General features: G+C 35.9%; 1 protein-coding gene across 1 annotated transcript; it reads right to left on the reverse strand.

Annotated features, from left to right (window-relative positions):
- Positions 1-4,711: 4,711 nt before the first annotated feature.
- LOC118578751 (olfactory receptor 13C9-like) lies at positions 4,712-5,662 on the reverse strand. The gene has a single exon (XM_036179935.1). The coding sequence runs from the start codon at positions 5,660-5,662 to the stop codon at positions 4,712-4,714; it is 951 nt and encodes a 316-aa protein (XP_036035828.1).
- Between the last annotated feature and the right edge of the window lie 7,302 nt (positions 5,663-12,964).

The raw sequence follows: 12,964 nt of genomic DNA on the forward strand, positions 1-12,964 counted from the left end.
GTGTGTGTGTTTGTATGGTTTCCACACAAGATTATGAAAAATACCTCTTTAACTGTCACTGTGCATAAATATAAACACCTTAAAAAAAGAACAGTTTTGGGTGAAAATGTCAATTGCATAAAAGTGAATATTAAATATGAAATACTTTAAGATATGTAATAAATATATATTCTAAAAAATACTTTTATTGATTCATCAAATACTAGTATATACAAAAATTATATGTAATTTATCTACAAATTATACATGCATATGTTATGTAAAGTTCCTTCCATATTTAAATTCATACATATAGGTACATATGATGACAACTATTCAACATTGTCAACGCATAAAGAATCAAACCAAAGGCAGCAGAAGTCATTCAAAGAATTTGTAGAGGAAAATATCATGAAGCAATAAAATTGCATCAGCTTCTCCTAGCATATACACCCTGCTGCAATCCCATTATACCTCTCTGATTTCAACCATTTTCTCCTTGTTCCCTCAGTGTCAGCCATCTGGGTCTTACTGGAGGTTCTCAAATATGTCAGGGATAATCCTCCTTGTGTCTTTGCCCAAAAATCTTCCCTCTGCCTGGACTTTTTCCTCTCAAATCCTTATGCCTAAACCTCTTATAAGGCCTTACTCAAATGTTACCTTTAAAGTGATGTTTCTGATGGCTGTCCTCTAGACTATCAAGTTCCAGTTGCCAGTCATCCCAATCCTTTATGCTGATCTCATTATTTTTCCAATAATCTTAATACTTCATAAGTTATTGCAAAAAAAAAGTTGATTTTGATGAATTTAGTAGTATCATATTAGCCCTGCAATATTGAAATTTGTGAAATTGCAAAACATGCTGGCATGGTGGCGTGCACCTTTAATCCAAGCACCTGGGAGGTAGAGATAGGCAGATCACAGTGGGTTGGAGGTCAGCATGATCTACATACTGAGTTCAGGACAGCCAGAGCTGTATAGGGAGATCATGTCTCAAAATACCAAAAAGAGACGAAGAGGAGGAGGAGGAGAATGAGAAGTGGACACACACCCCCATCCCTAACTCAGAAGCCATCTCCAGTTGATAACCACTTCTGGATAAATATTTAATTTCCTTCAAGGGAGTTTCACTGAAGAAACAGAGTACTCTTAAAGATTCACTGCATGCTCACCAGTAAATGGCCAACAGAAAAGAACTCAATAGCATCCTTGGAGGTTCCTGTCTCATAATAGCATGTCAGGACACTTCTTTGTTTATTTATATATTTTTCCTCTCTTTTTACCCTACAGGTCCTTTGCATATATATTATGACTTCCGGTTTAGTGTTTTCATGGAATTCCTGGGTATGTGAGTGAATAGGTCTCTGTTTCTTGTGCCTTCTCTTGGGTCCTTTTCCTTCTGTTTGTCCAACTCCAATGTGTTAATTTTTGTTTTATTTTATTATTTTATTTCCTAATTATCCCATACAAGCTTGTTTATTTTCTACGGAGAGACAAAAAGGGGGTGGGTGTAGACGGGGGAGAGGAGAGAGGAACTTGGCAAGTAGAAGGAGGGGAAACCATAATCATGTTATGTTATGTGAGGAAAAAAGTCTATTTTCAATAAAAGGAAACAAAAAAATTGCCAAACATGTCCACCTAAAAAGATCATACAAACTTTTCTTTTTCCTTGAAGCTCCACACACTTTGCTGTATCCAAACAGGGAAACAACACACAGTTCTTAAAGTGCCCGGGAAATCCTACGGAAGCTCAGTGGGTCACACAGAAGAAAGACATGAAACTAGGGTGGGTACTTGCTGAGAAGAAAGTTTCAGCAGGGGAAGGAGCAGGCATGAGATAGGGCAGTAGGGGTGAGAATGACTAAAACCCATTAAACACATGTGTGGACCTGTCAGAGAGTGATAAATAAATCTTCAAAACATGAGTGCACATATATAAATACCTTGGGAACAATTATGAGTGAAGCATACCAATGGCATAAAAGTATATATTAAATATAGAATAGTTTAAGATATGTATTATATATGTACTCTGGATGGGTATCTCTATAAGTCTCTAGATACTATTGCATCTAAAAGCCACATAATATATTTACAGATTATATATACATGTATTATATAAAGGTCTCTCCATATTTTAATTTATACTTTGTACAATTTGTAGTATCAGGTTATCTTGTAACAGATATCACTTTTAGAATCATATAATATATGTACAAAAGTTATAGCAGTGATAATACAAAAATAGGCATAAAATTCTACAAAGAAATCAAGTAAAATAAGAGCTAGAAATGATGCATTAAATTTGACTATCACTGTCCAGAACTAGCTTATATTGAGTTGAAGAATCACTGAGTTGTAAGTGGATAACGGCATGCAGTTTAATTTCAAGTTGATTTGGGTAAAAAAAAAAAAGTCAGAAAATAAGCAGCTAGAATATCCTATTGTTGACCTTGTGCTTTTATGATATGGGGATAAAGAGAGCAGATTGTATTTGTAGATCAAGTGAGTCACAAGTCGAAGATGCACACAACACTGATGATAATCACCCTCTGAGCTTCCTTGTCTGGTGCCTCATTCAACTGTTTATTGGTCTTCTCGTCTTATTCTTACAAACATGTTTAAAAGGACACACTAATTTTACTCCCGTTAATTAGTCCTCCACAAGAGTGGATTCTGTAAAAAACCCACACTCACTTCTTTTGCTCAAGCAACTAAACAAATCTCTGGTTGAATTAGGAAACACTTAGAACATTGTGTTTACGGCCACATCTGAGCACGCCTGGTCTCTTGTAGAATATCATGTCAAGCAATCATTATTTCCCAAAGCCAAGTCAGTATTTCACCACCTGGCTCCAAGTTGCACATCCATGTTCCACATTATATTTCTTTCTTTTATTCATGACTGGGTACCTTGCCACAAAATTTCAAATTCATAAAACCTAACTGCATAGTATCCAACCTTACTTAGGAAGGGATTTTTACAAAAGGGTGAAAAACATGTTCTTTAAATTACAAGATCTACTAACGTACTTTATAATATCAAAGATAAAATGTTATTTTCACGCTATAAATGTGAAACACATCCATTTTGTAAAGCAAATGTTATCTCTATGGAAACAGAAAGAACAATTTTCAGGCTTTCACAACAAATCTTTTCTGGAAAATTAATGTTAATGTCAAACCCATCTCCTTTTATGTACCAATTAAGTTCAGATCTTCTGCTGGTTTAGGGCTTTCCTATGAACAGTGATTAAGCATCATTTTGGACCCACATCAGTCATATTAGATATGCTGCTGAGATACACTGCTATGAGATTCCATAAAACCTGGAAGGCTAGTGCTGTATACTAACCTAGGATTGACTACACAGAGTCTCTCTGACATTCTGTACCAGCTCATCTGACTATGCTCCCAAGTTAGGAAGAAACATTGCTAAAAATACAACCAGGTCATTCTCAATGAGCTTTTGAAACAAATCTTCATAATGAAAAGCCCTCTGAAGATTCAAATGCTGTACTTATGGTATTAAAGTAAACCATAATTATAATCATACACACGTCTGAACACATGAATATGTTAAAGGGAGTGGCAAGCCATTCTTCAGAGCTTGATCTTTTAACTCTATTAAAAAAAAAAAAAAAGAAAACTTCTTGGTCTCCTACTCTGAAGATAAATGTGTGCTTTAATGTATTCTTCTTTAATTAGTTTTCTATCAAAATGTATAAATGTCATGCTTAAAAGCTATATATGTACCCCAGAAAGTTTATGGAAGTGGCTGGATCTAAGCCCTGTGGTGGTTGGGTTAATGCCTGGGTATCAAGGATGGCCTGTGGTGAGACAGAGTACCTAATTTGTAGAATTTTTATGGGGGGTGGAATATTAGGGACTGATGTAAAGAACTAAGTTTCTTTATTATATATAGCCTGTTGTGTTGGGTTGTGGAGCTGACACTTTGATGGTCTCTGCCCTTGACAGCACATTTAATCTGTAAATAATTATAATGGAATGTAGAAATAATTAAATATAGGCCATGAATGTTTCATAGTCCTTTCTCTAAAATTAAAAGGGAAACTTAAAAACTTCTGTATATTTGTATGCTAACACTAACATATAAAGCTGAAATAAATGACTTTTTAAAAACAGATTCCTTGATTGTATAGACCGTACCCATAAATCTTATTTATCTGTTTCCTTTATAGCCCCAACTCTTAGCATCCTTAGAGCACCACAGAAAAAAAATGAAATGCTGTGAAAAGATATAGCATTTGTGTATTAAAAATCTGATATTAATATACTGCAACAGAAAACTCTCCAAGGGAAAATATTGATAAAGTACTTTCAGATTTTTCTGTTTCACATTTTTTATAACACAAACTTATTTATATGGAAGTATTTGAAGAACAATAGCTTATAAAATTAAGTTAAGTTTGTAAAAATGTCATATATGTCCAGCTCTAATATTGTAAAAAAAAATACAGAATTATGAAGATGCTGCCAAAAATGTCAAAAAGTAGCTGTTTCTCAATGTTATGTTACTTTGTTTTCTCCCTTATTCTTTCTGACCCTTGAAAATTCTTTATGAGCATGTGAGCATGCAATAATTTAGAAATGCTGTATCTTATTACAAAAAAAATGTTAACATAATGCATAAAAGATCAAGGAAGAAAGTAAAGTAACTAAAATTGCAATCTAAGTTTTGAGTTTCATCAGTGTCCAACATGTTGACCATTCATTTGCCTAAGAACCTTCTCTTCAGATTTTTTATGGCCTCCTTCACATCTTTGTTTCTGAGGCTATAGATTAAAGGATTCATCAAGGGAGTCATCACCCCATAGAACACTGATATAAGTTTGTCTGTAGCATCCAAGTCATCTACATTGAGTGTGTCTTTAGATTTGGGTTTCATGTACATGAAGAGGATGGTCCCATAGAATATTATCACCACAGTAAAGTGGGCTGAGCAGGTAGAAAAGGCTTTGCTTCTCCCCTCGGCAGAGCGAATTTTGAGAATGCTAGAAATGATTAGTGAGTACGAGATGACAATGAGGAGCAGTGGCATCAAAGTGAACAAAGTTGTGGCCACGACCATGATGAATTCATTGCCTGAGATGTCAGTACAAGCCATCTTCATGACAGCCAGGATTTCACAGAGAAAATGATTGATGACATTTCCACAGAAAGGTAGTCGCATCACAAACGCAGTTTGTACTGCAGAGTTTGCAACCCCTGAAAACCAGGACCCAGTTGCCATGGTCACATAGGAACTCTTGCTCATGATGATAGGGTACCTCAAAGGGTTGCAAATAGCCACATAGCGATCAAAAGCCATCATACCCAAGAGCACACACTCTGTTGTCCCCATGGCTAAACCAAGAAACATCTGCACTGCACAGCCAAGGAAGGAAATGGTCTTTCTTTCTGAGAGAAAGCTTACCAGGGCGAAGGGGATGGAGGAGGTAGTGAAGCAGATGTCCAGAAAGGACAAGTTCCCCAGGAAGAAGTACATGGGGGTGTGAAGGTGAGAGTCAAAAATGCTGCTGATGATAAGAGTGCCATTGCCCGCGAGGATGGCTGCATACATCATTAAGATGAGCACAAAAAAGAGTTGCTCAAGCCTTGGGTAACCAGAAAGCCCCTTCAGAAAAAATTCCTCCATAAGAGTTCGGTTTTCCCATTCCATTGTATTGTCTCCCTTTTACCTGTAAGAATTCAAAAAAATGTAAATGGCATATTCCATACTAAAGCAGGTTCAAGTATATCAGTTCAATAGTATAAAAATTTGCATTGAACTCAATGAGAGAGGGTGTTAACATGATAGGGAGGGTGAGAGGAGAAAGGAGTAACAAGAACAAGCAATGCAGGGAGAGAGTTATGAGAGAAATTATCATATTGACCATCAGTTCCGAGCTAAGGATTCTACAGTTGTTTTTAATACACTGTGTCATTTTAAACTCCACATTACCATTTTAAATAATAGAGCTGCCCAGGCGGTGGTGGCGCACGCCTTTAATCCCAGCACTCAGGAGGCAGAGCCAGGTGGATCTCTGTGAGTTCGAGGCCAGCCTGGTCTACAGAGCGAGTTCCAGGAAAGGCACAAAGCTACACAGAGAACCCCTGTCTCAGGAAAAAAAAAAAAAAAAGATAATAGAGCTAACGGGGTATATGTCAAAGCCTAGGCTCAAACTCAAGCCTCTCTTCCTGTGACTCGGGCTTAATCAAGGTTTTTGTGTGTGTGAACATAAAGGCAATATAGAATGAGTTATATCACAGATATAGTTTATTAGTTTTGAAAGGCAGATTGGTTTCCATAAGAAGAACTCAACAGTAGTCTCTCAGGTTAAAAAAAAAAATACTAAGAGAAGCACATGACTCTGCAGGGACAAAGCCAGAAATGAACATAACCACAACGAGTGCCTAGGTACCCAAAAACCAGATCCATTTCAAGGGAGCCTAATAATAGGAAATCTTGTCAAAATGTAAATGACTCAGGAGGAGGCACTAGAGGCTAGAAGATAGAATCCTTCTTTTCATTTTTAAATACATACAGTTAAGCATCATGCCAAAAAAAATTGACTGTTTAATCTCTTAATGTTCAATTAAGAACTTTAAGGCATTTATAGATGCATGTAATTACCACCATGACCAAATCACAGATCTATAACCTGACCCTTTTTATACTACTCCATTTTTAATAACCTCTCTGCCTATTCTAAAACCTGTTAAACATGGATATGTTTTCTGTCTGTAAAGTTCCAGCTTTTCAGAATCTCATAAAATAAAACCACGTTGGACTTCTTATTTACCCAAGTCCTCTAAGGTTCATTCAAGCTGTAAATGCTGGGTAGCTTTTTATTGCATGGAGATACTAATTATCTACCCATTCATCCTTGGAAGGGCATTTGAATTGCCTCCATTTGGAGGCCGTAATGAATAAAGCTGCCATAAATATTTGAGCCTTGGGTTTTGTGTGCTAAACTTGCAGGTTTCTAGGGTAAAGATCCAGTAGTGGGATAATAATCTCATAGGAAGTGCATACTATAGATTGTAGTAAGATGACAGTTTTCCAGAGTGGCTGTATCATGTGTGTGTAAAGGTCTCAGGTGCTCTGATTTTCAGCAGCATTTAGTATTGCCAGTTGCACCTTTTAATTCATTTCAATGGGTAGATAAAGAGATCTCATTAAGGATTTTACTTATATTTCCTCAATGAGCACTGATGTTGAACATCTTTCCTTACTCTTTTGCCCCATTTACATTCATTTTTAATAAAATGTTTGCATCTTTTGCCTATTTCAATTTGTTGCTGTTGAGTTTTCATAGTTCTTCATGTATACACACACATGTATTTTTTTTATATTATCTGTGTGTGTATGTCTTCTGTCAAATGTGGTTAATATATATTGCTTTCCATCCTATAGCTTATTCTCTCCTTTTCTAAAGCTAGCGTCTTTTAATTGGTAGCTACCCAGGTCTAATCTTAAGGGATCCAAAGGAAAGCCTGTGACTACAGAGACATCCACCAACATGAAAGCTTCATGACCTTACTCACTGAGTGATTCATTAGAAGAACATACACTGCAATCACTCAGAAATCAGGAATGGTGACTATTATCTCCAAAGTCCTTCCTCAGGATGTCACAAGCCAGTTTTTGTTTTTTGTTTTGTTTTGTTTTGTTTTTACTTTTAGAGACACACCTCTCGTTATGTCTCCCTCACATACTAACACACACACTCACACACACACACACACGCATGCACACACACATGCACACACACACACAAGGAAAAATCCAGTGATAGTTTTGTACATGAACAGAGAATCCATTGACAGTACTCCAACTAATCCATGAAATAAAAATTAATTTCTGGAAACAAACGGCACATTAACAGACTGTTTCTCCTTATCCACAAAATAACACAAGTTTAAGATCTGAATTGAGTCCCATTTTAACCACCTTTTAAAATTACTTCTGGTGGCTTCTGGCCACAATTAGGGTTTTGTTTTTGTTTTTTTTCTAGTCCATCCTTAACTCAATCAACTTTACCCTTTAAACTCTGAGATTCTCTTATAAGCATAATGTGCATGTATCTAAATCCTAGATGCTTTTGAAAGCTATGTTATAAACAAAGTCTCCCAAATCTCAATTCCCTCGTCCATGATATCTGAAAAGTAATCTCACTGATCCTTCTTCTAACCACTGCCACCATTCAATTTGTTATTATAAAACCAAGTCGATTTTGTCTACATAAAAGAGCATGCATCTAAGTGCTAACTTGACAGCTTCTGAACTCTGAATTTGGATAATTTTTTCCCTTAGTTTTAATATCTTCATCTATAACATGGTGATTTTAATACCCTTATTATTGGGTTCTTGAGAAATTAAAGCAATACACACATAAAGCCTACAGTGTATGGTAAGGATTATTTTGGTTTCCTTCAGCTCTAGTCAACTTTTCATTCTTCAGAATTATTTTAGATTTCCTAATATTACCCTACTATAAGAGTATCATCAAAGTTTTACCTATCAGGTGTCTTGTTCCCTCTTAACATCGTAAACCTACATCATGTCTATGAATTGAGTTAGATACAGTCTACCAAAGTCCATTTACTTTACAGTAAATAGTGTTAGACAATTACTACAAATTTCCCATTTTTAAATGAGAAGCTCGCAGGCTGACACTTTTTACTGGAAGCTACTCTAGTTCATTCATCTAAAATCTAACGTAAGAGGTGTCAAGAAATAGTACATCTCCAGGCACCACAGAAATGCATTGCCGACAACAAAAGGGAATCTTAAGTATTTAAGATCATTCCCTCAGCCTCATGTAAACGGGAGTCAAATTTTTTTCTCATTAGTTATTGAGTCAGTGTTCCATGGCTCCTTCCGTCACCCCAAAACTCAAAGATGTACTGAAGAGCAAATCAAGCATCCTAAGTAGCCTTCCCAGGTAGATGATTCAGACCAGGAAACAAGGCAAAATGCTTCTTGTTCATTGTTGATACAACAATCTGTTTCAAACCTGAACCAAACAAAACTGAACCAAACAAAACTGAATTTTTGCTGTAAAGTAAATCACTACACTGAACTTCACACAACATCTCATTTTTACATTCTGATCAAGAGAATAAATCCAATGGTGAATGTGCAATGATTTCATTGGAACAAAAGGAGATGGTTCTCTTAAATGTGTAGATACTTGCAATGAAGTAAGAACCAGTTTAACTATATTTTTACCAAAGGAATTCCCATTCCCAGTTAGAAATTATAGACCTAAATATTCATTTGACTTCTATGTTCTGATGACAGGATTTTTGAGGTAGTGAAACTTTTTCTCAATTTTAACTACATCTAAGAAGCTCTCTTGCCGGGCAGTGGTGGCACACGCCTGTAATCCCAGCACTCGAGAGGCAAAAGGCAGGTGGATGTCTGTGAGTTCAAGGCCAGCCTGGTCTAGAAAGCGAGTTCCAGGACAGCCTCCAAAGCTACAGAGAAACCCTGTCTTGGGGGAAAAAAAAGAAGAAGAAGAAGAAGAAGAAGCTCTCCTGAAGTTTTTTAGTCCTATTTAACAAACACTCTCCCTAGTAAGAAATGCCCCATCCACACAGCATGAGGTTTATCCCAACTCATTTCATAAAGACACCCTCTCTTGTTGATAATGATTGGCGTGTTCTGAAGGAGAGTCAACTTACCTCCCAGCTTTTGACACACAGCAGACTATCTTCCCATGACTTTCAGTCTATTATACAAAGTTGCCCATGAGTCTGATGACTTCCTAAAGAAGCAATTACCACTGGAGCTTTGCTGTAACAAGACAAATTACCTGGAAAACATTGACACGGATAATTTACAAAAGACATTTCTAAATGACTTCAAACCTTTCTAGGGCAGTCAAATATGTTTCCAACGGGAATACAATTGTTGTTGATACTTCAGACTCAAATGGTGAACATTAAATATTGAGCAGCTCTGTTCAAGAACATGGCACATTTCACACTGCTATGTTTTAAAGTCCAGGAAATTCTCCAAAGAATTTTCTTAAGGCATAGTGAAGTAATTTAAATAGTTCTCGCTCTTGGGGAATTTTGTAGTTTTTTTTTTTTAAAGCCATAATTTTAAATTACTTCAAAAGTTTTGGAACTTCAAGAATAATACTCTAAAGACTTAATTAGATTAAACCAATTAGCTAGGTATTTAAAAACCAATCAAAATATTCCAAGATATATCTTACCCTATCCTCTTTATAAGATACTTATTTCAACTATATTCTAAGGACTTTGTTGAGGTCTTTCTTTGGCCTATCATATCTTAATAGTAAATAGAAAGAATTTATTAAGTGATATTAATTCTTGATTGATAGCAACAATAATAGCACATGCATTTCCTGACATTGTTGTAATGCTTTTATACATATTAAGCCACTTAATTCATAATTGCTAAATTAGTACTAAAAGAAAAATTAGTTTTACTGTATGAGTAATCTAAAAATTATTTACCTCTTCAACTTGGAATTTCTAGGCCATTGTAAATGTTGGTTGCATTTTGAAACTCACAGTAAATTTAGAAAATATTAAATTGTTAAGTAAAAATCAGAAGCTATCCAGCAACTCTTCTTTTTAGTAATTTTTACAAGAAATTTTGAGCCAGGCGGTAGTGGCACAAACCTTTAATCACAGCACTCAGGAGTCAGAGCCAGGTGAATCTCTGTGAGTTCAAGGTCAGCCTGGTCTACAAAGTGAGTTCCAGGATAGGCTCCAAAGCTACACAAAGAAACCTTGTCTCAAAAAAAGAAAGAAAGAAAGAAAGAAAGAAAAGAAAGAAAAGACAAAAAGAGAAAGAAATAGAGAGAGGGGGGAGGAAGGAAGGAAGGAAGGAAGGAAGGAAGGAAGGAAGGAAAAGAAAATTTTTAATCCATCCTATTTTGCACTATCAGAATATCTAAAGAGTTCATCCAAACAGAAGTATATCACTGTGATTAGCGGGTGTCAAAGCATATCTCATTCCCACTCCAGGAGGAAGCATATACATGTCTGTGTGTTCCAGGCATTCCACACCTCCACCAGTCAGCCACCACTGCTACACATAGTATTCCCTTTCACTTGAGCTGCTTTGCCCAGATAATAAGCACAATTTGATGACTTGGGTACTGCAGGCAAAAACCAGATAAAACAGACTTAACCAAAGCTTTGTGGAATCAGAGAAAAATCACTGCTTTGAGGAGGAAGTAAGTCAAAACTGAGTGTCCCTTACTGCCAGTGAAGGTCACTGGCCATTTTTTACCACAAGAAATTGATTCTCAGCTACTATGTCAATTCCAGCAAAAACATTGCTATTCTTGCTTCTAAAACATATAGTGTTGAAGTATTATGGTCTATTTTAGAAATACTACTTGCAAAAACAAACAACCAAAAAAAAAAAAACCTGTGGGGTGCCTCAGTGGTTAAGAGTTCTTGCTTCTCTTTCAGGGTTCTGTTCCCAACACCCATGTCAGGTGGCTCACAAGTTCAGCTCCAGGGGTCTGATGCCTTCTTCTGGTCTCTGTAGGCACCTGCATACACGTTTTTTCTCTTCTTTGAATTATGCTTTTGTTTTATCCATATGAATTCATATTTATATGAAAATCTTGGAAATTTCAGGAAAGATGCTGTGGTTCATTTTTTGAATAATTTTTCTGCAGAAGTTATTCTGGTTTTAGTTTTAATTTTGTAAACAATGCTGAATATTGTTTTTATTATTCTTTTATTTAATTGTATTAACATGAATATTGTTATATAAATGAGAATTCTTCAGAAATAATATAGTTTTAAATATCCATTGAAAGGATATACTACAATGATTTCATATAAATCATTGAAAGAGGTAAGTATTTAGAAAGTACTGCTTCAAAGGATAATGTGTTAATTATCCATTACACCAAGTCCAATAGGAAAATAATTTGGTATGGACTATTCATAGTCCAAAACCTTTTTTTCTCTTCACTGAGACAAGTAATGAGATTTTATCATAGACAAGAAAGCATTCATACAAAAAATAATAATAAAAATTTTTTTAAAAAGCTTTCAGTACAAGAAAACTTTCCAACATAATGGTATTTGACACCGCACACTTTTGAAGGGCCAAACATTTGGAATTACTTCCCTTAAAGGAATTATTCTCCATCAAAAAATATACAAATAATAGCCTCCATACATATTATCTTTATTCCAAAGTACTGGATCCCATAAAAAACATCTAAAAGTAAAGTTGTTCAGCAGCAGTCACCTCAAGAATGTTGGGAGGCCAAATACACAACTTTAACATTGCATAAAGTAACTGTCTTCTGATAGCAGTTCCAAATAGAAACAAATGTTTTAGAGAAAAGATAAAAAAAGAAACTCTACTTGATTCCTGTCTTCCTGAACAGGTTGTTCCCTACCAACACCAGACGATTGAGGCTCTTGGACAGCCTTGATTAGACACTTGCCGGCCAACTAAGAGCAGGATGACCATGGAGTATGTTCAATCAAACTCCAGGTATGAACCCTACCAAGAGCTGTATGCTTTGGCCTGTCCACGCTTTATGGCTCTATTTATAAGCTTATATAGTTTAGTGAAACTTCAATTTGATGAGAGTCCTTTCCAGAATCGATACCACTACAAACACATTTTATGTGGATGAGTGGCTAATTAAGAAGCAGAGTCGTCTACTGACAAGTAACTGGTGCAGATAAATCCCACACCATAGCCCAAACTGTTGTTTGGAAACAAAACTTGAGCCATAAATCATCCATTCAACCAGCTAATTTATTTATCTGGAGTTGTATTTGACAGCTGAGGTAGAATATCCCACAGAGATATAGAGCTATTTTTAAATGTTAATCTTGAGGCTCGTACACTGTAAGGCAGGAAGATTGCTCAAAAATGTTTAATATGCTTGAACTGAAGTCATTTGGTCCCTGATCTTTCATGCATAACTCAGGTGCTTGGGCTAAAATCAAATGCCTT

This window comes from Onychomys torridus, chromosome 2 (assembly GCF_903995425.1).
Source record: "Onychomys torridus chromosome 2, mOncTor1.1, whole genome shotgun sequence".
NCBI classification, from domain to species: domain Eukaryota; kingdom Metazoa; phylum Chordata; class Mammalia; order Rodentia; family Cricetidae; genus Onychomys; species Onychomys torridus.